Source organism: Pristiophorus japonicus, chromosome 23 (genome assembly GCF_044704955.1).
Source record: "Pristiophorus japonicus isolate sPriJap1 chromosome 23, sPriJap1.hap1, whole genome shotgun sequence".
In the NCBI taxonomy this organism is placed as follows: domain Eukaryota; kingdom Metazoa; phylum Chordata; class Chondrichthyes; family Pristiophoridae; genus Pristiophorus; species Pristiophorus japonicus.
Genome location: NC_091999.1, coordinates 44,855,168 through 44,882,948, shown reverse-complemented (window position 1 = coordinate 44,882,948; position 27,781 = coordinate 44,855,168). Strand labels below are relative to the sequence as shown.

The 27,781-nt window shown below is 48.0% G+C and overlaps 1 protein-coding gene across 1 annotated transcript in view; it reads left to right on the top strand.

Moving 5' to 3' along the window:
* Positions 1–1,953: 1,953 nt before the first annotated feature.
* Positions 1,954–27,781, top strand: part of LOC139235667 (zinc finger protein 239-like) — a 61,531-nt gene continuing 35,703 nt past the window's right edge. Inside the window, exons 1-2 of the mRNA XM_070866708.1 lie at positions 1,954–2,046; positions 11,239–11,880. Of these exons, the coding sequence (XP_070722809.1) occupies positions 11,601–11,880 (280 nt within the window). The 5' untranslated portion in view covers positions 1,954–2,046; positions 11,239–11,600. The remainder of the gene's footprint in view (positions 2,047–11,238; positions 11,881–27,781) is intronic.

The window sequence follows — 27,781 nt, the reverse complement described above, 5'->3', positions numbered from 1 at the left end:
TCCTTCTGTGTTGTAAACTGCTATGATTCAATGTCACCTGTCTGATATAAACCCACTCCACAGTCACTGACACCAATCCCCTCCTGTCTGATATAAACCCACCCCACAGTCACTGACACCAATCCCATCCTGTCTGATATAAACCCACCCCACTGTCACTGACACCAATCTCCTCCTGTCTGATATAAACCCACCCCACAGTCACTGACACCAATCTCCTCCTGTCTGATATAAACCCACCCCACAGTCACTGATCCCAATCCCCTCCTGTCTGATATAAACCCACCCCACAGTCACTGACACCAATCTCCTCCTGTCTTCCATATTACAAATGAGGTCTCAGATGTCTGTTAAGTCCAATGTGGGAGCTACAGTCTCTGTCGCAGGTTGGACAGACGGTGGTTGAAAGTACATTGGTTGAAGTGCCGGTTTGTTGAAGTGCTTGGGTTGTCATGTGCTCCTCCCGCTGTCAGCGCTTGGTCTTCGCTTGCTCCAGGTGGAGAGACTCGAAGTGTTCGACGCCCTCACGGATTATTCTCTTCCACTTTGAGCGATCTTGTGCCAGGGATTCCCAGGTGTCGGCGGGGATGTTGAACTTCAAGGAGGCCTTGAGGGTGTCCTTGAAGCGTTTCCTCTGCTCCCCGGGGCTCGCTTGCCATGTTGAAGCTCCAAGTAGAGTGCTTGATTTGGGAGTCTCGTATCGGGCATGTGGACGATGTGTCCCATCCATCGTAGCTGATCGAGCGAGTTCAATGCTGAGGATGTTGGTCTGTGCGAGAACAGAAGTTGGTGTGTCTATCCTGCCAATGGATTTGCAGGATATTCTGGAGGCAGCGTTGATGTTATTTCTCCAGTGCTTTGATGTGCCTGCTGTACATAGTCCATGTGTGAGAAGCATGTCTGAGGGCAGGTATCACTACTGCTCGGTAGACCATGAGCTTTGTGCCGGTTTTACGGTTCTGGTCTTCAAACACTCTATGCCTTAGGCGACCGAAGGCTGTGCTGACACACAGAAGGTGGTGTTGGACCTAGTCATTGATATGTGCCCTTGTTGACAGGAGGCTCTCGAGGTATGAAAAATGGACCATTTTACCAAAGGCCTCATCGTGGATTTTGATCATCCGGGGTGGGGTGGGGGTGAAGGGCAGTGCTGTGTGGCGGGGGCATGTTGATAGAGCACCTTTCTTTTATGGAGATGTTTAGTGTAAGGCCTATGCTCTCAGACACTACGGTGAATGTGTTGACGATGGTTTAGAGCTCGTCCTCTGAGTGAGCGCAGACACAAGCATCATCTGCATATTCGATGACAGAGGATGGCACGACCTTGGATCTGGTCTGAAGGCGATGGAGGTTGAACAGTTTCCCATTTATTCTGTAGATTATCTCCACTCCAGCAGGAAGTTTACTGACGGTGAGATGTAGCAATGCAGCAAGGAAGATGGAGAAGAGCGTGTGTGCAGTGACACAGCCTTGCTTCACCCCGGTCCGTACATGAATTGGGTCTGTGGTGGATCCATTGCTCAGGATCACAGCTTGCATGTTATCACCAAGCAAGTGGAGGATGGTGACACATTTTAGAGGACAGCCAAATTTGAAAAGTACACCCGATAATCCCTCACGGTTGACAGTGTCAAAGGCCTTGATCAGGTCAAAGAAGGTTGAACCAATTCCACAGTCACTGACACCGATCTCCTCCCATGTGATATAAACCAATCCTTGTCACTGACACCAAGTGGACTGGGAAAATATGTTCAAGGGTAAGACTAGAAATGCAGTGACAAACATTTAATGAGATATTTCATAATCTCAGCAGAGAAATAAAGATGCTAAGAGAAGGATGAACCATCCCTGGCTAACGAAGGAAGTAAAGGATGATATCAAATTGAAAAAAAAACATACAATGTTGCGAAGGACAGTGGAAGGCCAGAGGATTGAGAAATGTTTAGAAACCAGCGAAGGAGGACGAATAATAAGAAAGACAGAGATGATAGCATACGAGATCAAACTAGTAAGAAATATAAAAACAGACAGTAAGAGCTTCAACAGGTATGTAAAAAAAGAAACGAGTCGCTGAAGTAAACGTTGGTCCCTTAGAAGATGAGACTGGAGAATTAATCATGGGAAACACGGAAATGGAAGAGACTTTGAACAGATATTTTCTATCGGTCTTCACAGTAGAGGACACTAAAAGCATCCCAATAGTTGTTAAAGGAGTTATTGTGGGGGGTGGGGACCTGAAAAGAATCACTCGAGATAAAGTAGGAAGCAAACTAATGGGATTAAAGTTGGACAAGTCTCCTGGACCTGATGGCATGCATCCCAGGGTCTTAAAAGAAGTGGCTGCAGAGATAGTGGATGCACTGGTTGTAATCTACCAAAATTCCCTGAATTCTGGAGAGGTCCCAGTGGACTGGAAAACTGCAAATGTAACATCCCTATTTAAGAAAGGAGGGAGACAGAAAGCAGGAAACTATAGACCAGATAGTCTACCATCTGTCAATGGGAAAATACTGGAGTCCATCATTTAGGAAGTAGCAGCAGGACATTTAGAAAATCATATTGCAGTCAAGCAGAGTCAGCATGGTTTTATGAAAGGGAAATCATATTTGACAAATTTGCTGGAGTTGTTTGAAGATGTAACGAGCAGAGTGGATAAAGGACAACCCGTTGATGTATATTTGGATTTCCAGAAAGTATTCGATAAGGTTACTGCACAAGCTAAGAGCTCACGGGGTTGTCGATAATATATCAGCATGGATTGAGGATTGGGTAACACACAAAACAGAGTCGGGATAAATGGGTCATTTTCAGTTTGGCAAACTAACTAGTGGGGTGCCGCAGGGATCAGTGCTGGGCCCTCAACTATTTATAATTTATATTAATGACTTGGATGAAGGGACCGAGTGTAACGCAACCAAATTATTGATGATACAAAGATAGGTGGGAAAGCAAATTGTGAGGAGGATGCAAAGAATCTACAAAGGGATATAGACAGGCTCAATGAGTGGGCAAAAATCTGGCAGATGGACGACAATGTGGTAAAATGTCAGGTGATCTCCTTTGGTCGGAAAAATAACAAAGCAAATTATTATTTAAATGGACGATTACAAAATACTGTTATACAGAGGGATCTGGGGTTTCTTGTATATGAAACTCAAAAAGTTAGTATGCAGGTACAGCAATTAATCAGGAAGGCAAATGGAATGTTGGCCTTTATTGCAAGGGGGATAGAGTATAAAAGTCGAAGTCCTGCTACAACTGTACAGGATATTGGTGAGACCCAGCTGAAGTACTGCGCACAGTTTTGGTCTGGACTTGTCTCCATTCCCATGCCGAGAGGATTTCTACACCAGACAGGAGAGGAACCAGGGAGTGAACCTGAAGGTACCTTCTGTGGCTGGGTTCAGTTCTATACTCCATGCTTACCCTCCCTCCCATCTCTCCCCTCCCCTTAACGTGCTGACTGTGGCAGGGTTCAGTTCGATACTCACTCCTGCCCCTCCCTCACATCTCTCCCCTCCCCTGAAGGTGCTGACTCTGGCTGTGTTCAGTTCTACACTCACTGGTTCCCCTAACCTGAAAATGATCACTCTGTCTGGGTTCAGCTATACACTCATTGGTTCCCTTTGCATTCCTCCTCTGAAGGTGCTGACTCTGGCTGGGTTCAATTCTACACTCACTGGTTCCCCTCCCCTGAAGGTACTGACTCTGGCTGGGTTCAGTTCTACACTCACTGGTTCCCCTCCCCTGAAGGTACTGACTCTGTCTGGGTTCAGTTCTGCACTCACTGGTTCCCCTCCCTCTCCTCCCCTAAAAGTGTTGGCTCTGGCTGGAACAAGTTCTACAATCACTGATCCCCTCCCCTTAAGGTGCTGAATGTGGCTGGAATCTGTTCCAAACTCACTGGCTCCCCTCTCATCCAATGCAGATGCTGAATCTGTCTGGTTTCAGTTCTGCACTCATTAGTTAACATAAGAAATAGGAGCAGGTGTAGCCCATCCGGCCCCTCGAGCCTGCTCCTCTATTTAATACCATCATCGCTGATCCGATCATGGACTCGGGTCCGCTCCCTATAACCACTTATTCCCTTATCGTTTATAAATCTGTCTATTTATGTCTTAAATTTATTCAATGTCCCGGCTTGCACAGCTCTCTGAGGCAGTGAATTCCACAGATCCACAACTCTCCAAGAAGAAATGTCTTCTTTTAAGTGGGCGGCCTGTTATTCTTAGATTATGCCCCATAGTTCTCGTCTCCCCATTATCAGTGGAAATTCCTCTCTGCATCCACCTTGTCAAGCCCCCTCATAATCTTACACATTTCGTTAAGATCACCCCTTATACTTCTGAATTCCAATGAGCAGAGGCACAACCTCAACCTTTTCTCAAAAGTCAACCCCCTCATCGAAACATAGAAACATAGAAAATAGGTGCAGGAGTAGGCCATTCGGCCCTTCGAGCCTGCACTGCCATTCAATGAGTTCATGGCTGAACATGCCACTTCTGTACCCCATTCCTGCTTTCTCGCCATACCCTTTGATCCCCCTAGCAGGAAGGACTACATCTAACTCCTTTTTTAATATATTTAGTGAATTGGCATCAACAACTTTCTGTGGCAGAGAATTCCACAGGTTCACCACTCTCTGGGTGAAGAAGTCTCTCCTCATCTCGGTCCTAAATGGCTGTGTTAAGTTCCAGACATTGACATCATTCACTTTGTTCCTGCACCAAGATGACCACACATGCACTCTGCTACTCATTGAATCAAAATAGCGGAGCGCTGAACCAGCCTTCCTGCATGAAGATGGCCGCTGTTAGTCTGGGCCTGTGACCGGGATAAAGCCCTGAAGCTGCAACCGCCAATATTCCAGTTATTATTCCGGGCTTGCAGCGGGCGCCGGTTGTTTATGAAGCCTCCCCGGCTCCCCGCTGGTCCATTTCTCCAATCTATCCCACTGAAAAGGACACTTCTGAGGAGCCTGTACTAAACGTGTTGCCGCCGCCATTACACGCACCGCGCATGCTACAAACACAGCCAGGGCCCGTGCCTGCGCACTGAGCTCCTGTAGTCTGGGTGCGGCACATTCTCCCTCGCGGGGCATGCTGGGTACATAAGACCATGAGAAATAGGAGCAGGAGGGGGCCACCCTGACCCCCGAGCATGCTCCCCATTCAATAAGGTCATGGCTGGTCTGATCATGGACTCGGCTCCATTTCCTGCCCGCTCCCAGAACCCTTCACTCCCTTACCACACCTGCAGTATTGTGCACTGTTTTGGTCTCCTTCTCTAAGTAAGGATATCCTTGCCTTGCTTAGATACAGAGTAAAGCTTCCTCAACACTATCCCACTAGACATTCCAAGGTGAGATATGGAGTATATCTCCCTCAACCTGTCCCATGCATTCCAGAGTGGATATTCTTTTTCCCTCAATCTGTTTCAGCGAATACACTGATGCGAACACCTTCTTGCCTTTTCGTAAAAGACCTTTATTGAAGATTCTCCGGCCAGGACTTGTCAAGACAAAGGGACACTCTCAATCAGAGCTTATTTACCTTCCCCTGGACAAGCGCCTTTTCAGCGCGACACAACAGTTATACATTTTCAAAACAGAGCACATTTGATTAGCACTTGGTCTATCCAATCCCTTTCTGCCTCCCCCCGCCCCCCCCCCCCCCCCGAGTACGTCCAATGGCAGGCAAGAAAGTCTCCCAATTAGGGCTGGTGTCAGGGTAAGGTTAGTTATAGCTTTGCTACACTGTCTTCCCTTATCAGTAAAGAACCCAATTAGTTTCCCTTCCTCCTTATCAGTAAAAGCTATTACTTTTCCCCTTCTATCTAGGATTGTTTTCTTTCTTTGTGCCGCCTTGCGTCTTTCTCATGACCCGTGTTTAACCTCAACTTCAACTCTTGGTAACCCCTTTTTTTCTGTCGATTCTGCAGTTGTCTGCATCTTGACATTTCTTTAGCTATTTTCCCATGATTCCCTATCTCCATCCTTTTGCCACATTCTCTATCCATTTGCCACATTCTCTATCCATCTACCACATTCGCAACCCTTCTTTACACATTGTCAGATACTGCATTGGTTAGATAATGAATAAAGCTCACTCTACACTATCCTATCAAACACTCCCAGGATAGGTACAGCACGAATTAAATATACAGTAAATCTGTGCCAAAGGAACTGTACCCCAGTGAGAGTCAGTGCCAGAGGAAACTACAGCATGGGATAGATACAGAATAAATCTCCCTCTACACTGTTCTGAACAATCCCAGGGCAGGTAAAGCACGGTATAGATGATCATAGCCGGTCCCTCGAACGAGGATGATTTGCTTCCACATGAGTTCACAGATGTTTCAATGAGGGACCCAATGTTCCAGTCCTGACCTTCAATTGAGGAGGTGGAAGATGCCTATGGGTGGATTGTTTTTAACGTGTGGTGACTGTTGCACACCAGCCACGACACGGGCATAACAGAGCTAGGTTTGGTCCAGTGGCAAGGGTTAATCAGGATTACTGGAGACCTGTTTTGCTGTACGGAGCTAGTGTGCACAAATATAACAGTGTGGGCTGGTCCGTGCTGCCCCTGGGCTCTCGCCTCTTTTGCGCCCGGTACTCTCATTCGCTGCACCTCCGCCACGATCTCTCGCCACTCCTCCACCACAAACATTCGCTTCACCTCCAGCACGATCCCTCTCCGCTCCTCCTCAAAAAAAACACTCGCTGCACCTCTGCCACGATCTCCTGCCCCATCTCTGCACCAAACATTCGCTGACCCTCCATCAAGATCACCCACCAAATCTCAGGCATGCTCCCTCATCACTCCTCTGCCCCGATCACTCGTCACAAGTCTAGCACAACCTTCCATGTTCCTCTGCTGTACCAGGGCCCTGCCGATGCTCCTGCTCACGCTCCAAATGGAAATCTGGGCCCTGATGATGTCACCCAGTCATCTACCTCGAAGCCGTCACACATTTATGTCAGCTCACACTGAAGCTGCAGTGGCTCACTCCTGCTCTTTTTACAGCCCCAACCTGTGGAGATGTTCTCTCGCAGGTTGGGGTGGCCCATGATGTGATACATGGGTTAGATACAGTGTAGAGCTACCGCTACTCTACTCTGCCACATTAAATACTCTCAGGTGAAGTACAGCACGGTTTAAACAGAGAGTAAAACTCTCACTACACGGTCCCATTAAACAATCCCAGGGCAGGTACAGCATAAGTTATATCCAGAATAAAGCTCCCTCAACATTGTCGCAACAAACAGACGAGGGCCGGTACAGCACATATGGAGTACATGTCCCACAAACACTCCAGGGCAGGAACAGCATGGGATAAATACAGAGTAATTTCTCCCTCTACACTGTTCCAATAAAAAAATCCCAGGGCAGGTATAGCACAACTATTTTGTTGTTGATCTGTAAATCAAGTGCCCCCTGATTAAAGCTGGGGCGGGTGGGGGGCACTATAACCAACAAAATAAACCAATTAAACATTGGACAGTAAACTTAAATCAAATTAAAATTTGGTTGCTGGGGGTGATGATGCACTCCAGTCACTCTGGCTGAGGAGCTCCTCCCGTTGTCACAGTGCGCATTTCGTCCTCCAAGGGGTATAACAGATATGAGTAGGTACACAGTAAGGATCCCAATACACTGTCCCATCAAACTCTCCCAGGGCAGGTACAACATGGATTAAATACAGACCAAAGCTTCCGCTATACAGTTCCCAGGGCAAGTACAGTACAGTTTAGACATAGAGTACATCGCCCTCTAACGTCCCAGGCATTCCAGGGCAGATACAGCATTTATTAGATATTGAGGCGATCTCACTCTATAATGTTCAACCAGACATTCCCAGGGCAGGTACAACACGGGTTAGATACAGAGGAAAGTTCCCTCTACACCGATCTATCAAAAATTCCCATCACAGGTACAGCACGGGTTAGATACAGAGTAAAACTCCCTCTACACTGTCCATCAAACACTCCTCGGGCACGTACAGCACTGGGTACAAACACTAGTTTATGTAGGTCAGAATGTGGGAGGAGTGCATTGGAATAGTCAAGTCCAGAAGTAAAAAAAGGCATGGATGAGGGCTTCAGCAGTGGATGAGCTGAGGCATGAGCGGAGATGGGCGATGTTACAGAGGTGGAAATAGGCATTCTTAGTTATTTTGTGGATATGTGGTCAAAAACTTATTTCAGGGTTAAGTATGTCACCAAGGTTGTGAACAGTCTGGTTCAGGCTCAGACAGAAGTTGGGGAGAGGGATGGAGTCGGTCACTCGGGAATGGAGCTTGTGGTAATGATGATTACAAATATCAGAATATTTCACAGGCTATCACATGCAAAATGTGTGGATCAGTTTTTAATATTCAATTGGTTTCAAAAACAGGTTAACTGATCTAGAAAGTAACGGATTTCAAATCTTATGCAAGACAGTTCAATAAAGGGGTGGTTCAAAAGATTTCAGCTGAGTTTAAAGTGGGATACTGCAGTTAAGTCTACTACAACCACAACTCATGTATGCAACTGGAACAAATTTGGGGCTTGATATGCTAGAAAGCGAACTAGATGAGAAGTGATATAAGTTAGATTAAGAAAAAGCCCGAAAAGGGAACAGTCTGTAACAGAACATCAATTAATCTCCTCTGATCATGGAGGAATCAAATATTCAACAAACTGTGTTTGAAAAAAAGATAATTTATTCAACATTTATAGAGGGTATTGATCTCCAGCTTTACAATCTATATTAACGACTTGGAAAAAGGGACTGAGTGTAACATAGCCAAGTTTGCTGATGATACAAAGATCGAAGGAAAAGCAATATGTGAGGAGGACACAACAAATCTGCAAAAGGACATAGACAGGCTAAGTGAGTGAGCAAAAATTTGGCAGATGGACTATAATGTTGGAAAGTGTGAGGTCATGCACTTTGCAGAAAAAATCAAAGCAACATATTATTTAAATGGCGAAAGATTGCAAAGTACCGCAGTACAGCGGGAACTGGGGGTACTTGTGCATGAAACGCAACAGGTATCTTGGCCTTTATTGCAAAAGGGATGGGGTATAAAAGCAGGGAAATCTTGCGACAGCTGTATGTGAAAACTGCGTGCAGTTTTGGTTTCCATATTTATGAAAGGATATACTTGTTTTGGAGGCAGCTCAGCGAAGGTTCACTCGGTTGATTCTGAGCATGAGGGTTTCACTTATGAGGAACGATTAAGTAGGTTGGGCCTCTACTCACTGGAATTCAGAAGAATGAAAGGTGATCTTATCAAAATGTATAAGATTATGAGGGGGCTTGATAAGGTGGATGCAGAGAGGATGTTTCCACTGATAATGGGGAGTCTAGGATTAGAGTGCATGATCTTAGAATAAGGGGCCGCCCATTTAAAATAGAGATGAGGAGAAATTTCTTCTCTGAGGGTTGTAAATCTATGGACTTCACTGCCTCAGAGAACTGTGGAAGCTGGGCCGTTGAATAAATTTAAGACAGAAATAGACAGTTTCCTAAACGATATGGGTATGGGGAGCGGGCAGGAAGTGGAGCTGAGTCCATGATCAGATCAGCCATGATCTTATTGAATGGCGGAGTAGGCTCGAGGGGCCATATGGCCTGCTCCTGTTGCTATTTCTTATGTTCTTATGTTGAGATAGAGGGGTTATTAAGATAACCAGAAAAAAACAAGAGCTGCCAGAATGAACGTGGTTCAGTGCCCAATGCAATCACAGTAAATCATAGAAACATAGAAACATGGAAAATAGGTGCAGGAGCAGGCCATTCAGCCCATCTAGCCTGCACCGCCATTCAATGAGTTCATGGCTGAACATGAAACTTCAGTACCCCCTTCCTGCTTTCTCGCCATAACCCTTGATCCCCCGAGTTGTAAGGACTTCATCTAACTCCCTTTTGAATATATTTAGTGAATTGGCCTCAACTACTTTCTGTGGTAGTTGAATGATGTTCTAATCTTTCTCCTCAGCCTATTTAAAACTCAGATGAGGAGGAATTTCTTCTCTCGGGGGGTTGTAAATCTGTGGAATTCTCTGCAGCAGAGAGCAGTGGAGTCTGGTTCATTGAATATATTAAGGTGGAGATAGCCAGATTTTTGAGCGATAAGGGAGTAAAGGGTTCTGGGCAGCAGGCAGGGAATGGAGCTGAGTCTATGATCAGACCAGCCATGACCTTATTGAATGGGGAGCAGGCCCGGGGGTCTGGGTGGCCCACTCCTGCTCCTATTTCTCATAGTCGTATGTACCCAGCATGCCCCGCGGGGGAGAATGAGCCGCACCCAGACTACAGGAGCTCAGTGCGCAGGCGCGATCTGGCTGTGTTTGGAGCATGCGCGGTGCGTGTAATGGCGGAGGTGACACGTTTTGTACAGGCTCCTAAGAAGTGTGCTTTTCAGCGGGACGGAGCGGAGTAATGGACCAGTGTGGAGCCAAGGAGGCTTCATGAACAACCGGTGCCCCCCACAAACCCGGAATAATAACCGGAATATCGGCGGTTGCAGCTTCGGGGCTTTCTCCCGGTCACGGGCCCAGGCTAACGGTGGCCATCTTGGTGCAGGAAGGCATGTTCACGCCGTCATTTTGATTCACTGAGCAGCACAGCGCGTGCGTGGCCATCTTCATGCAGGAAACAAAGTGAATGATGTCTGTGTCCCGAACTGAACCCAGCCAGAGTCAGTACCTTCAGGGGAGGGGAACCAGTGAGTGCAGAACTGAACCCAGCCAGAGTCAGTACCTTCAGGGGAAGGGAACCAGTGACTGTAGAACTGAACCCAGCCAGAGTCAGTACCTTCAGGGGAACGGAACCAATGTGTGTCGAACTGAACCCAGCCAGAGTCAGTACCTTCAGGGGAAGGGAACCAGTGACTGTAGAACTGAACCCAGCCAGAGTCAGTACCTTCAGGGGAGGTGGGGAACAGTGAGTGTAGAACTGAACCCAGCCACAGTCAGAACGTTCAGTGGAGGAGAGGGACGGGAACCATTGAATGTAGAACTGAAGCCAACCAGAATTGGTGTTGAAAACGGGGAGTGGAGGAGAAACAGGCCAGAAATGTGTGTTGATTTGTATTTCAGCACAGCAGGAGGGACAATGTGTGGGACAGGGATTTACAGCTTTGGAAGAACAAGAGAGGAAAGAATGTTCCATGGAAACTATATGTATCTATCCTGAATTTGTGTCTTGTACTGACAGTGATGAGTTTTGTTATCTCCTTTTACAGCGTATTAGAAGGGGAGATTTTCAGACAGGAAACACAAACCAAACATCGCGTCAAGATCTGACGGAGTCAATCGATTCATCAGGACCTGAATATCATCGGCCTTTGAAAGTGGAAGGAGAAATGTTTGTCTGTTCTGTCTGTGTAAAAAGATTTCAAATATCTGTGTGACTGGAAAAGCACCGAGACACACACACCCGAGTGAGTGTTCCAGGGCACTGCCTGTGGAAAGACCTTTAACCAGTTACACAGCCTGAAGAAACATCACACAATTCACAGCGGGGAGAAACTGTAAACGTGTTGTGTGTGTGGGCGAGGCTTCAACTGATCGTCCAACCGTCCAGAGTCACAAGGATACCCGCACCATGGAGAAACCGTGGAAATGTGGGGACTGTTGGAAGGGATTCAGATCACCATCTGTGCTGGAAATTCATCAACGCAGTCACACTGGGGAGAGGCCGTTCACCTGCCCTGTGTGTGGGAAGGGATTCACTGTATCATCCAGCCTGCTGACGCACCAGCGAGTTCACACTGGGGAGAGGCCGTTCACCTGCTCGGAGTGTGGGAAGGGATTCACTGCATCATCCGACCTGCTGAAACACCAGCGAGTTCACACTGGGGAGAGGCCGTTCACCTGCTCGGAGTGTGGGAAGGGATTCACTTGTTCATCCAACCTGCTGAAACACCAGCGAGTTCACACTGGGGAGAGGCCGTTCACCTGCTTTGAGTGTGGGAAGGGATTCACTTGTTCATCCCACCTGCTGACACACCAGCAAGTTCACACTGGGGAGAGACCATTCACCTGCTATGAGTGTGGGAAGGGATTCATTTGTTCATCCCACCTGCTGACACACCAGCGAGTTCACACTGGGGAGAGGCCATTCACCTGCTCCGAGTGTGGGAAGGGATTCACTCAGTCATCCATCCTGCTGACACACCAGCGAGTTCACACTGGGGAGAGGCCGTGCACCGACTCTGAGTGTGGGAAGGGATCCACTACATCATCCTACCTGCTGAAACACCATCGAGTTCACACTGGGGAGAGGCCATTCACCTGCTCTGAGTGCGGTAAGGGATTCACTCGGTCATCCCGCCTTCTGACACACCAGCGAGTTCACACTGGGGTGAGGCCGTTCACCTGCTCGGAGTGTGGGAAGGGATTCACTCAGTCATCCATCCTGCTGACACACCAGCGAGTTCACACTGGGGAGAGGCCGTGCACCGACTCTGAGTGTGGGAAGGGATCCACTACATCATCCTACCTGCTGAAACACCATCGAGTTCACACTGGGGAGAGGCCATTCACCTGCTCTGAGTGCGGTAAGGGATTCACTCGGTCATCCCGCCTTCTGACACACCAGCGAGTTCACACTGGGGTGAGGCCGTTCACCTGCTCTGAGTGCGGGAAGGGATTCACTTGTTCATCCACGCTGCTGACACATCAGCGAGTTCACACTGGGGCGAGGCCATTCACTTGCTCTGAGTGTGGGAAGGGATTCACTCAGTCATCACACCTGCTGACACACCAGCGAGTACACACTGGGGAGAGGCCGTTCACCTGCTCTGAGTGCGGGAAGGGATTCACTACATCATCCACCCTACTGAGACACCAGCGAGTTCACAAGTGACTGCAGGAGTTGGATTCTGTTGTTATTGAGGCTGTTAATCACATCCCGACTGAACCATGTTCATTCGGACAGTTGGGGTTTGTCTCTGCTGATGTTAATAACCATATAACTGGGCTGGACTTTAATATTCTGGATATATTGCTGATTGTGTTCTCGGGGCTGCAGTGTCCATTTAAGAAACACTGTGGGTTATCTTACCCCTTAATTCAGCAACTCTCAACAGAAATTTAGTTTGCAATAAAATTATGAACTTTTACTTTAATCCTAAATTGATCTTTGGTACAAAATCTACAATAGTGTGTGAAATTTTCCACTGAATATAATCTCCAATTGGAAATAGCTTGCTGACAATTCTTAATGAATTGCCTATTACACACAGTGGCCCCTCCATATCCACCAGAAAGAAGGGGAATGGGAATTGGTGGGGAATCAGTGTACCCAAATGTTGTCCTTCCCATCTGGGTGTATCAATCATCTCGGCACGAGAATGGAGACAAGTCCAGACCAAAACTGTGCGCAGTAGCCCAGGTGTGGTCTGACAGTTGTAGCAGTACTTCTCTACTTTTAGATTCCATCCCCTTTGCAATAAAGGCCAGCATTCAGTTTGCCTTCCTGATTAATGCTGTACCTGCATGCAAACTTTTTGAGTTTCATGTACAAGAATCCCCAGATCTCTCTGTATAACAGCATTTTATAATCGTCCACATCTAAATAATAATTTGCTTTTTTTTTCCTACCAAAGTAAATCACCTGATATTTTACCACATTATAGTCCATCTGCTAGACTTTTGCCCACTCATTGAACCTATCTATATCCCTTTGTAGATTCTTTTGCGTCCTCCTCACAACTTGCTTTCCCACCTATCTTTGTACCATCGGCAAATGTTACACTCGGTCCCTTCATTCAAATCATTAATATAAATTGTAATTAGTTGAGGCCACAGTACTTATCACTGCGGCACCCCACTAGTTACTGTTTGCCAACCTGAAAATGACCCATTTATCCGGACTCTCTGTTTTCTGTTAGTTTGGCAATCCCATATCCATGTTGATATATTACCCCCAAACCCGTGAGCTCTTAGCATGTGCATTAATATTTTGTGTGGCACCTTATTGAATGTTTTCTGGAAATCAAAATATACAACATCAAGTGATTCTCTCTTATCCACTCTGCTCGTTACATCCTCAAACAACTACAGCAAATTTGTCAAACATGATTTCCCTTTCACAAAACCATGCTAACTCTGCCTAACTGCAATATGATTTTCTAAATATCCTGCTAGTACTTCCTTCATAATGAACTCGAGTATTTTCCCACTGACAGATGATAAGTTAACTGATGTATAGTTTCCTGCTCTCTGTCTCCCTCCTTACTTGAATAGGGGTGTTACATTTGTAGTTTTCCAGTCCACTGGGATCTCTCCAGAATTCAGGGCATTTTGGTAGATTGCAACTAATGCATGCACTATCTCTGCAACTAATTATTTTAAGACCCAAGGATGCATGCCATTCGGTCCAGAGGACTTGTCCACCTTTAGTCACATTAGTTTGATTAGCACTTTATCTGTAGTGATAGTGATTGTTTTAAGTCATCCCCCCCACTCCCCCTCCGCAATAGCTCCTTGATTATCAACTGTTGGTATGTTTTTAGTGTCCTCTACCGTGAAGCCTAATACAAAATATTCATTCAAAATCTCTGCCATTTCCGTGTTTCCCATTAGTAATTCTCCAATGTCATCCTCTAAGCGAGCAATGTTTACTTTAGATAATCATTTCCTTTTTATATCCTGGTAGAAGCTCTTACTGTTTGTTTTTATATTTCTTGCTAGTTTGCTCTCATCTGCTATCTTCTCTGTCTTTTTCATTTTTTAGTTGTCCTTTGCAAGTTTCTAAAAATTCCCAATCCTCTGGCCTTCCACTGTCCTTCACAACATTATATGCCTTTTTTTCCAATTTGATACCATCCTTTACTTCCATGACGACACTTGTTGCACACGTGATTGACCAGGACACGAGAAGTGTGGTTGTTCCACAACGACAGGGTTTCATCTGTTTCAACAGAAACAACTACACTGTGTTATTTCCAGAAATAATCCCCACTGTCTGGCCTGAATGAATCCATGTCACTACCAAATGCTGCAATGTTTCCTCCACCCCACAGAGTTCCATCTGTTTAAAGCCACGACAGAAATGTCCCATTTCCTCCTGGAGTTTGAGGGACATCAGCTTTAACAATGGGGCAGAGTTTCAGCCAATGAGCGAGATCCAGACCCAGCCCTGCCCACTGGGGGGCTGCAAGTCCCACCTCTCGCACACTGCAATTGCTTGGAGGATCAACCGCCTGCCTGGTCCTCCAGCCCCGCCCCCACTCTCCCTATTGGTCGGGAGCTGCCGTCAATCAGCCGGGCAGTGTGAGCTGAGCATGCACAGTGGGTGAGTCAGCAGGTGAGAGACAGGCGGAGGGAGGGAGCGGGTTAATAAAGAACGCGCTTATTTGTACTGCCAAAATGGCCGCCACGCCGCACCATTTGTCTATGATTGGTCCCTTGGAGGATAAGCCACACCCTGAGATTTCACTGGAATGTGTAACTGGAACCGCCCATCCCAAGGTCTCACTGACTTTGCAAATTGTAACTTGATCCACTTTGAATTCCTGAAGTGACAGAGGACAGAGCTCCCCATAAGATAGCAAGGGCCAGCCAAAGTACCTTGCCCCCATCCCAGTGCATGCCTCCCCCAGCCGAAGTGCTTTACCCCAGTCCCAATACATGCCTCCCCCAGCTGAAGTGCTTTACCCCAGTCCCAAGATCTGCCTCCCCCAGCTGAAGTGCTTTACCCCAGTCCCAATACATGCCTCCCCCAGCCGAAGTGCTTTACCCCAGTCCAATACATGCCTCCCCCAGCCGAAGTGCTTTACCCCAGTCCCAAGATCAGCCTCCCCCAGCAGAAGGGCTTTACCCCAGTCCCAGTGCATGCCTCCCCCAGCCGAAGTACATTACCCCAGTCCCAGTGCATGCCTCCCCCAGTCAAAATGCATTACCCCCATCCCAGTGCATACCTCCCCCAGCTGAAGTACTTTACCCCAGTCCCAATACAAGCCTCCCCAGCAGAAGGGCTTTACCCCAGTCCCAAGATATGCCTCCCCCAGCTGAATGTCTTACCCCAGTACCACTGCATGCCTCACCCAGCAGTAGTGCCCGACACTAGTCCCATTGCATTTCTCCTCCCGCCGAAGTATCTTACCACCGTCCAAGTATATGCCTCCCACAGCCAAAGTGCCTTACCCAAGTACCAGTGTAAGCCTCCCCCAGCCGAAGGGCCTTACCAAAGTTCAAGTGCATGCCTCCCCCAGCCGAAGTGCCTTACCCCAGTCACAGTGCATGCCTCCCCCAGCCAAAGTGCCTTACCCTAGTCCTATTGCATTTCTCTTTCATCCGAAGTGTCTTACCACCGTCCCAATATATGCCTCCCACTGCTGAAGTGTCGTACCCCAGTCCCAGTGTATCACTCCCCCAGCTGAAGTGCCTTACCAAAGTTCAAGTGCATGCCTCCCACAGCCGAAGTGCCTTACCCCAATAACAGTGCATGCCTCCCCCAGTCCCAGTATATGCCTCCCCCAGCCGAAGGGCCTTACCAAAGTTCAAGTGCATGCCTCCCCCAGCCGAAGTGCCTTACCCCAGTCACAGTACATGCCTCCCCCAACCAAAGTGCCTTACCCCAATCAGAGTGCATGCGTCCCCCAGCCAAAATGCCTTACCCCAGTCCCAGTGCAGGCCTCCCCCAGCCAAAGTGCCTTACCCTAGTCCTATTGCATTTCTCCCTCATCCGAAGTGTCTTACCACCGTCCCAACATATGCCTCCCACTGCTGAAGTGCCTTACCCCAGTCCCAGTGTATCACCCCCCCAGCTGAAGTGCCTTACCAAAGTTCAAGTGCATGCCTCCCCCAGCCGAAGTGCCTTACCCCAGTCACAGTGCATGTCTCCCCCAGCCGAAGGGCCTCACCAAAGTTCAAGTGCATGCCTCCCCCAGCCGAAGTGCCTTACCCCAGTCACAGTGCATGCGTCCCCCAGCCAAAATGCCTTACCCCAGTCCCAGTGCAGGCCTCCCCCAGCCAAAGTGCCTTACCCTAGTCCTATTGCATTTCTCCCCCAGCTGAAGTGCCTTCGCCCAGTCCTAGTGCACCTGCCCCCAGCCAAAGTGCCTTACCCAAGTCCGAGTGCAGGCCTCCCCCAGCCGAAGTGCCCTACCCTCGTCCCATTGCATTTCTCTCCCTGCCGAAGTGTCTTACCACTGTCCCAGTATATGCCTCCCCCAGCCAAAGTGCCTTACTCCAGTCACAGTATATGCCTCCCCCAGCCAAAGTGCCTTACCCCAGTCCCAGTATATGCCTCCCCCAGCCAAAGTGCCTTACCCCAGTCACAGTATATGCCTCCCCCAGCCGAAGTGCCTTACCCCAGTCCCAGTGCAGGCCTCCCCCACTCGAAGTGGCTTAATCCAGTCCCATTGCATTTCTCGTTCATCCGAATTGTCTTACCCCAGTCCCAGTATATGCCTCCCCCAGCTGAAGTGCGTTACACCAGTCCCAGTGAAAGCCACCCCAGCCGAATTGCCTTACCCCAGTCCCAGTTTATCCCTCCCTCAGTTGAAGTGCCTTACCGCAGTCCCAGTGTTAGCATCCCCCAGTTGAAGTACCTTACACAAGTCCCAGGTATCCCTCCCCCAGTTGAAGTGCGTTACCCGAGTCGCAGTGTATCCCTCCCCAGATGAAGTGCCTTACCCCAGTCACAGTGCATGCCTCTCCCAGTTGAATTGCCTAACCACAGTCCCAGTGCATGCCTCCACCAGTTGAAGTGCCTTACTCCAGTTCGAGTGCACACCTCTGCCAGCCGAAATCCCTTACACCCATGCCAGTGCATGCCTCTCCCAGCCAAAGTACCTTGTCCCAGTCCCAGTATCTGCCTCCACCAAGCGAAGTGCCTTAAACCAGTCGCAGTTTCTGCCTCCCCCAGCCGAAGTGCCTTACCCCAGTCCCAGTGCACAGCTCCCCACAACCGAAGTGCCTTGCCACAGTGTGAGTGCATGCCTCCCCCAGCCAAAGTATTTTACCCCAGTCGCACTGCATGCCTTGCCCAGCCGAAGTGCCTTACCCTAATCCCAGTATATGCCTTCCCCAGCTGAAGTGCCTTATCCCAGTCCCAGTGTATCCCTCCCCCAGTTGAAGTGCCTTAGCCCAGTCACAGTTTATGCCTCCCACAGTTGAAGTGTCTTACTCCAGTCCCAGTGTTAGCATCCCCCAGTTGAAGCACCTTACCCCAGTCCCAGCACATGCGCCTCCCAGCCGAAGTGCCTTACCAAAGTTCAAGTGCATGCCTCCCCCAGCTGTGGTGCCTTACCCCAGTCACAGTATGTGCCTCCCCCAGCCGAAGTGCCTTACCCCAGTCCCATTGCATGCGTCCCCCAGCCGAAGTGCCTTACCCATGTCACAACATATGCCTCCCCCAGCCGAAGTGCCTGATCCCAGTCACAGTGCATGCCTCCCCCAGCCGAAGTGCATTAATGCAGTCCAAGTGAATGCCTCCCCCAGCCGACGTATCTTACCTCAGTCCCAGTTTAACCCTCCCCCAGTTGAAGTGCCTTACCCCAGTCCCAGTGCATGCCTCCCCCAGTTGAAGTGCCTTAGCCCAGTCCCAGTGTCTTCCTCCCCCAGTTGAAGTGCCTTATCCCAGTCCCAGTGTTAGCGTCCCCCAGTTGAAGTGCCTTACCACAGTCCCAGTGTATCCCCTCCACCCGTTGAAGTGCATTACCCCAGTCGCAATGTATCCCTCCCCGAGCCGATGTGCCTTATCCCAGTCCCACAGTATCCCTCCCCAGTTGAAGTGCCTTACCCCAGTCCCACAGTATCCCTCCCCAGTTGAAGTGCCTTACCCAAATCACAATATATGCCTCCCCCAGCTGAAGTAGCATTTCTCAGTGCAAATGCATGCCTCCGTCAGCCAAAGTGCCCTACCCCAGTCCCAGTGAATGCCTCCCCCAGCCAAAGTGCCTTAAACCAGTCCCAGTGCATGCCTCCCCCAGTTGAAGTACCTTACACAAGTTCCAGGTATCCCTCCCCCCGTTGAAGTGCGTTACCCTAGTCCCAGTGTATCCCTCCCCCATCCGAAGTGCCTAACCCCAGTGCATTCCTCCTCAGCCAAAGTGCCCTACCCCAATCCCAGTATATGCCTCCCCCAGCTGTAGTGCCTTACCTCAGTCCAAGTGTAACCCTCCCTCTGTTGGAGTGCCTTACCCCAGTCCGAGTGTGTGCCTCCCCCAGTTGAAGTACCTTGTTCCTGTCCCAATGTATCCCTCCCACATTTGAAGTGCCTTACCTCAGTCCCAGTGTATCCCTCCCCAGCAGAAGTGCCTTACCCCAGTCCCAGTGTAACCCTCCCCCAGTTGAAGTGCGTTACCCCAGTCCCACTGTATCCCTCCACCAGTTGAAATGCCTAACCACAGTCCCAGTGTATGCCTCCACCAGTTAAAGTGCCTTACTCCAGTCCGAGTGCACACCTCTGCCAGCCGAAGTCCCTTACACCCGTGCCAGTGCATGCCTCTCGCAGCCAAAATGCCTTGTCCCAGTCCCAGTATATGCCTCCACCAACCAAAGTGCCTTAAACCAGTCAAAGTTTATGCCAATCCCAGCCATAGTGCCTTACCCCAGTCCCAATGCACACCTCACCCAACCGAAGTACCCTACCCCAGTGCCAGTATATTCTCCACTAGCCGACGTGCCTTACCCTAGTCCCAGTGCATGCCTCCCCCAGTTGAAGTGCATTAGCCCAGTCCCAGTTTATGCCTCCCCCATTTGAAGTGTATTATTCCAGACCCAGTGTAGCCCTCCCACAGTTGAAGTGCCTTTCCTCCAGTCCCAGGGAATCCCTCCCCCAGTTGAAGTGCCTTACCCCAGTCCCAGTGTATCCCTCCCCCAGTTGAAGTGCCTTATCCCAGTGCCAGTGTATCCCTCCCTTAGTTGAAGTGCCTTACCCCGGTCCAGTGTATCCCTGCCCCAGTTGAAGTGCCTTACCCCAGTCCCAGTATATGCGCCCCCAGCCTTAGTGCCTTACCCCAGTCCCAGGGTATCCCTCCCCAGCTGAAGTGCCTTGGCACTGTCCCGGTGTGAGCCTCCCGCAGTTGAAGTGCCTTATTCCAGATCCAGTGTATCCCTCCCACAGTTGAAGTGCCTTTCCTCCAGTTACAGTGTTTCGCTCCCCAGCCGAAGTGTCTTACTCCAGTCCCAGTGTATGCCTCCCCCAGTTGAAGTGCCTTACCCCAGTGCCAGTTTATCCCTCCCCCAGTTGAAGTGCCTTACCCCAGTCCCAGTATATGCCTCCCCCAGCCGTAGTGCCTTACCCCAGTCCCATGTGCATGCCTCCTCAGCCAAAGTGCACTACCCCAATCCCAGTATATGCCATCCCCAGCTGTAGTGCCTTACCTCAGTCCCACTGTAACCCTCCCTCTGTGGAAGTGCCTTACCCCAGTCCCAGTGTGTGCCTCCCCCAGTTGAAGTACCTTGTTCCTGTCCCAATGTATCCCTCCAACATTTGAAGTGCCTTACCCCAGTCCCAGTGTATCCCTCCCCAGCCGAAGTGCCTTACCCCAGTCCAAGTGTATCCCTCGCCCAGTTGAAGTGCCTACCCCCAGTCCCAGTACATGTCTCCCCCAGCCGAAGTGCCTTACCCCAGTCCTATTTCCCTGCACCACCTGCATGGAATGATTCGGGCCAGGAGGGGGCGGGGCTTGCCACTTGTCAATCACAAAGTGCAGAACCAATAGTTCCCTGGCTTACTAAACCCGGGGAGTGTGGGCCCAGGCCCGAGAGACAACACTCCGCACCATCCGCTTCACACACACCCGGGCTCGTCCCCAGGCCTCGAATCACAGCCTGCAGACCCCGTGTTTACCCATCGGTTACAGACACGGTCAATGAGCGTCCGGGGGAGTGGGCTCAGCGGCCATCATCTTGGTCAGAGCGGGGCGAGCAGGCTCAGCGGCCGCCATACTGGTCAGGTGGCGGGAGCGGGCTCAGCGGCCGCCATCTTCGCCATCTTGGTCAGGGTGGGGCGTGGGAGATCGTGCTGAGCGGCCGCCATCTTGGTCTGGGCGGGTCTCGCGGCGCATGCGTGGCTTTTTCAGCAGGGACAATGGGTGGGCGGGGCTTCAGGTTGTCTGTCAGTTTGATTGGACCACATGTTTGTGACCAGGTCAGTGGCCCCTGAAAGGGAGTCTTCTTGTGCTGATTGTTGCCTTGTGACTCTGGGCCAGCCCGACTCACCTTATTGGGCCAGCCTGGGATAACCCCATTGGGCCAACCTGGGCTCACCCTATTGGTCCAGCCCAGGATCTCACTATTGGGCAAGCACGGGCTCACCCTATTGGGCCACTCAATTGCACTCTTTTGGGCCAGCCTATGCTCAGCCTACTGGCCATCCCAGGCTCACCTTATTGGGGCAGCATGGGCTCACCCTATTGGACCAGCACAAAAGATGCAGTGTCCAGCAGAGAGAATCAGCAGCTCATTGATTTTATTCTCACTCTGTGCACAGCGGGTGCAGAACTGAACCCAACCTTGTAAACTGGAAATGCATCATTACAGTCACATTGGGGAGAGGACGTTCACCTGCTCTGAGTGTGGGAAGTGATTCACTCAGTCATCCAACCTGCTGACACACCAGCGAGTTCACAAGTGACTGCAGGGGTTAGATTCTGCTGTTATTGCTGGTGTTAATGGCTTCCTGACTGAATCTTGTTTCTTGTGTTGGTTGGAATTTGTTTCTGCTGATGTGAATAACCCCTATAACTGGGCTGGAGTTTAATAATTTGATATTTTAAATAACAGAGTGTGTCTATATTTGATGTCTCCAAGATAAGAGGGGACTAAGTTATTTCCTGTTACCGACTGTACCATTTTGTGCATTTTCTACTTTCTAACTCTACATTATTTCAGTCTCATATCTTTGGTTACTCTCAGGGACAAGTCCCAGTTCCTCTTACCGTCCAGAGTACCTCTCCTTGCCTTGGTATCGAGCAAAGGTGTCAGAAACACGCCCGGGATCACTAAACACAAAACCCAGTCTCTTAATCACTTTCAGATACTGGACTGAGTGTGTGCCCCTGTTGGAGCGGATTTTTGGACATATACTTGACTAGTATACGGGACCAAACATTTGTTTTTATTTTCCCCTTGAATGTATTTTGTAAGGGACAATACTGATGCATTGTGCTTTATACAAAAAAGCGCAGTTAGACTTCAAGGTATGCTGGCCTTGAGTTATGGAGATAGGAAAGTGAGATAATGAACGACTGGAGAGATAAGTGGGGGTATGTTTGTCTTTACCGATGCCAAAAAGCCTGCCACTTGTTTTTTTGTTGATAAAAGGGGAACTAGTCCTCTTGGATGTATATAATTCCTGTCACAATGCGATGCTGGTTTATATCAAGAGCTCAGCCTTGGTCAGTAATTGTATGAAAAGCTTTGTAAACATTGTAATGCGATGAATGGACTTAAGGACTAGTGCTAAAGCACGTGATGTAAAGTGACGTAATTTGTAAGATAAAAAACCTCACTGGAGATATCAAATTGAGAAGCTGGTTCAGAGACAGGGGTCTCTAACACTTCTCCCAAAGCTTTGTCTCCGATTTAATAAATCTCTCTTTATATATTATACAGTCTCGGAAATATTTTTCCACAACAAAATGGCGTCACAAACAGGATACTGTCCGATCAGACGTGATCACTTAAGACAGTATCTGGAATCTGGTGTTAGAGACTGAGAGAGAGGTGTATGAGCACGACGGGATAGTGTATAAGATACGAGTAAGTAGATAGCAGGAGGAGGCTGACTAACCAGTTTGAGTTGTCCCTTTAGTAAATAAGGTCGGTGCAGAAGGGAGCTGATCACTCCAACCTAGAGGTGAAACTCCGGTCGTAAGGAAACACGCTAGCTTTGTTGCGAAGACAAAGGAACTCCACAGAGTAGTCGTGGCCGCGAGTATTACAGAAACAAAGGGAAACGTCCGAGACTGGCGAACATGGAAGGTAAAGAAGGGAATGTAAAACGCGGGCTGCCCGGGTCATTAATTAATTCCTATCATTAATTGTAACTTGCGTAATTACTTAATGCCATAAGAAAGCTGATAGTGACTATCTTAAGTGACATATGGATCCAAAAATAGAACTGGCCAGACTTAAGCTTTGTTGAATGAAGAGAGACTTTTGTGATGTCTATTTTGAATGAGAATACTTGTGTGATTTTGACAGCGGAATGAATGAAAAGCCTGTTTGGGAAGGTATGGAGTGGCTGCCTGTTTTAGCTCCACCACTTTTTCCAAACAGAGTGAAAGTTTTTTTAACCCTTCGTTGTGTTGTCCTGTATATGGGAAGTTTAAGAAAGTGTGAACCTTCTGGTATTACATTTTATGTTAGAAACGCAGGTGTGGATATATACGGATAATAAGTTACAGAGCTAGGAAATGCACAAAGGATAGGTTTGTTGAATAAAAGATAAAAATTCATGGTCCTGGTAGTAAAAAAATAAAGAATTTATTTGTCACGCTCACTTACTTGTCGAAAGAAAACATGCAATTGGGTTGAAAGACATAAATTTAGTCGAGGAATGAGATAAAGAATGCCTTTTAAAACGCTCGCATTTTCCTTTGTGTAAAACCTTGACACAAAAGCTTCTAGATCAGTAAAAAAAAAAAGTTTTAAATCTAGAAATACCTTCAGGGAGCAGGTGAAACTCCTGGGCGAGTGGTGAGCTATCTGTGAAGGTGTAAAATGGACTTTGCAAAAGACTAAAACAGTAAGTTTTGGCAGTTTAGAAAATAAAAAGATAAAGACACAACTTTGAAAATAAACAAATTGAACGATTGGAAAGAACAAGTGTCTTCGATTGTCTGATGATTTTAAATACAAAACCTAATTTGAAGAAAGGTGATCTAAAAAAAAAAGACGTAATGCACTAATTAGGTGCTGGAAAAAAAAGGGGTGTTTGCGATGGATAAAGACATAACTTACTAAATACCAGTTGATATCAGCTGTGAAAAAGATATTGGTTCAATTGGAAAAAAAAAAGAATTTGAAGAGGTAAAAAACACACTCCATTGATAATGATTTTAAATGATTAAAATTAAGTCAGTGCCGCTGGGGCCCGAGACGAACAGACAAGTATTGAGAAACTATACCAGGACACTTCTGAAGAGGAAATAGGTATGTGGACAAAACAGGGCGCAACGCAAGGGAAGGATAACGTTCGGAGACGAAACGACAAGGAAATGGCGCCTGAATGCATACAGAATACCTTATTGGAGTTGCATCATGGCCTGTCTCATTCAGGATGAGAGGCCATGACCGGGAGTCTTGGGAGAGATTGGTGGTGGAAAGGGATGGGGAGAGATATCACCAAACATTGCCATCGATGCATTACGTGCGCACAATATGATCCAGGCCGGCCCATTAAAATTAAAATGGGACACCAGCCCCGTCCACGGGGGCCATGGGAACATGTACAAATTGATTTCACAGGTCCTTTGCCCCCATCTCATGGAGAAAAGATATTGCCTAGTGATTATAGATCAATTTACCCGGTGGGTAGAAGCTTTCCCCACACGTGATTGCACTGCCTCAACAGTGGTTAGGATATTCTGACCAAGGCACCCACTTCACCAGAAAGATTGTAAAAACAATATGCCAGCTGATGGGCATAAAACAAAAATTCCACATCCCCTACCACCTGAAGAGTTCTGGGATGGTAGAGCGCATGAACCATACCCTTAAGAACGCCCTGGAAAAGGCCATGCAAACGTCAGGAAAAACGTGGACGGAAGTAGTACCCATTATATTGATGAAGTTAAGAGCCATGACAAATCGGACAACCGGATTAATCCCTTATGAACTAATGACAGGAAGGGCGATGCAATTTTTTTTTCTTATTTATTTTTTCTTTTAGAGTCTACCTGCAAAACATAAAACATGTATCCGTGCCACCCGACCTGGATGACAGACACAAGACATTTACAAGGCCCTTTTTTTGGTTTTTTTTCGGGGTTTTTTTGTGTTTTTTTTTTTTTTTTGGGCACTAAAATCAAATTTTTCCTTTTTTCCAGTGCCCCCTATAAAAGGAGAGGGGGACACTAAAAGCACCGGCAATTAAAACAAATTAAACTTAAAAAACGTAAAATCAAATTAAAATTTGGTTGCCGGGCGTGATGATGCACTCCAGTCCCTCCGGTGCCCACCTCTCGCGGAAGGCCGTGAGCGTACCGGTGGACACCGCGTGCTCCATCTCCAAGGACACCCTGGACCGGATGTAAGAGCGGAAGAGAGGCAGGCAGTCAGGATGAACGACCCCCTCGACCGCCCGCTGCCTGGACCGGCTGATGGCACCCTTGGCCGTGCCCAGGAGCAGTCCTACGAGGAGAGGGCGATGCAATTACCAGAGAACATCATAACAGGGGGGGCCGATGTAGGCCCATTAAAAGACAAAATAAAACGGTATGTTTTGGAACTAAGTACTCAATTAAAAGGGATGCGTAAATTAGTTAGGGACAATCAGGAAGAAAGAGACGCGGAAGCAGAGCTTACAAAGCTCCCTGAAGTCCCGTTGGCGGGAAGTCGCGTTATGGTAAGGGTCCTCCCGGGAAAACTGGGGTTTGCCCCAAAATGGATAGGACTATATGAGGTTATAATCAGCGGGGAGACTTGTGCCTGCATCGATGTTAAAGGGAACGGACAATGGAAGCATTGGACCCAGCTTAATGTTTTTGAACCAGCCGTTTAGCACACGTATTAGTTGTTGTTGTTTGTCTATTTACAGATTGACAGCGAAAGATTCTTCAAGCAAGCCATATGGCCATTTTGACTATTTGTTAATTATAGAGTAATAAGATGAAACTATATATTGCGATCTGTGCGATTATCACAGTTCGTGTTTGGTCCGGCCTGCTAGCTAGACTGAAACGAGAGTTACATGTGAATACCTTTTTGTACATGTCTTATGTTTATGCACAAAATGCGAACTTTTGCATTTGCTGGGTATGTTTGCACATCCCCATACATAACAACGGAGGCATCCCTTTGAGGTCAATCTCCCTTAACATTTCGGAAGTAGCGGAGTGGGTAATAAAGAAACATGGAGATGGGGCGGTTACCTTTTGGATACATTGACGGATGGTACCAGCCGGAATACAATAGGTCGGTACGACCCCCGTTCCTGGTTTTGACCAACACCTCAGAAGTTGGAAGACCCACCACTGACATTTGTTTCACTCGAAACCTGACTGATGAGGAAACAGGTTTTGAGCAGGATATAGCAATTGTACGCAATACTTTAACCTCACCAGGTGGAACATAACAGACAGCGAAACAATAAACCAGGGGTTCCTTGAAATGGAGGGTTTGAAGAATCAGACAAGTAGCCAGGACTGGGACCCTAAGATTAGATGGCGACGGGGGCTGAGAGAGAGAGATTGGGATCGAATCTAACAGCACACAATGGCACTTATTTTGTGTGCGAGCACAAGGCCTACCTCTGGTTGCCACAGGACTGGAGGGGGTCCTGTTATTTGGGATATGTGGTCCCCTTTGTCAGACGGGTACATACTTTAGCAGAAGTACAGACACCAGGTCGAATAAGACGAGCTCTTACCCCGGTAGAGAGGTTATTTGGGGTCATGATGCTCCCATTCAGGATAGGACGCACCATGGATGAATTATGTAACCGAGATAGGGTACTGGAAGAGATAGTTAAAGACACTGCTGAAGCAATGGAGGGCATAACGGCTGAAATGGTAGCCATACGCACAATGGTACTCCAGAACCGTTTGGCCCTAGATACTAGCACAAAGTGGGGGCACATGTGCCTTAATTGGAGCTGAATGTTGCACTTACATTCCCGATAATTCAGAAAACATAACCAACCTCGCTGATCACATAAGAAGGGAGGTAAAGAAGTTATCCACGACAGCAGGTGGATCTGGCTGGTTTGACTGGCTGTTAGGGGAATCCTGGGGGTCCTATCTTATGCATGGAGTAATTATTCTGGTTGTAATAATAATTACTTGCTGTCTGATTATCGGGTGTTTTAATATCTGCTGTAAAGTTATGATGGCCCGACTGATCCAGTAGCCAGTGTCATCGCCAAAGAAGCAGCAGCACACCTGATGGAAATACCTGAAAACACCAAGGATGAAGAAACAGATGATGTTGACACTGACCACTATCTTTGAAGGGTAGCCTGGAGCTACAGGCAAGGTGGACATATGGAACATCAGGGAAGTAACATATCCCAAAGGACGAATATATGACACCATGCTGCTATCATTGTGGTCATCTGGATTTCGTGAACATCCTCCAGGGCCAAAAGGGGGAGTAATGTTGGAGCGGATTTTTGGACATATACTTGACTAGTATACAGGATCAAACATTTGTTTTTATTTTCCCCTTGAATGAATTTTGTAAGGGACAATACTGATGCAATATGCTTTATACAAAAAAACACAGTTAGACTTCAAGGTATGCTGACCTTACGTTATGAAGATCGGAAAGTGAGATAATGAATGACTGGAGAGATAATTGGGGGTATGTTTGTCGATACCGGTGCCAAAAAGCCTGCCACTTGTTTTTTTGTTGATAAAAGGGGAACTAGTCCTCTTGGATGTATATAATTCCTGTCACAATGCGAGGCTGGTTTATATCAAGAGCTCAGCCTTGGACTGCAATTGTATGAAAAGCTTTGTAAACCTTGTAATGCGACGATTGGACTTAAGGACTAGTGCTGAAGCACGTGATGTAAAGTGACGTAATTTGTAAGATAAAATAACCTCACTTGAGATATCAAATTGAGAAGCTGGTTCAGAGACAGGGGTATCTAACACGTCT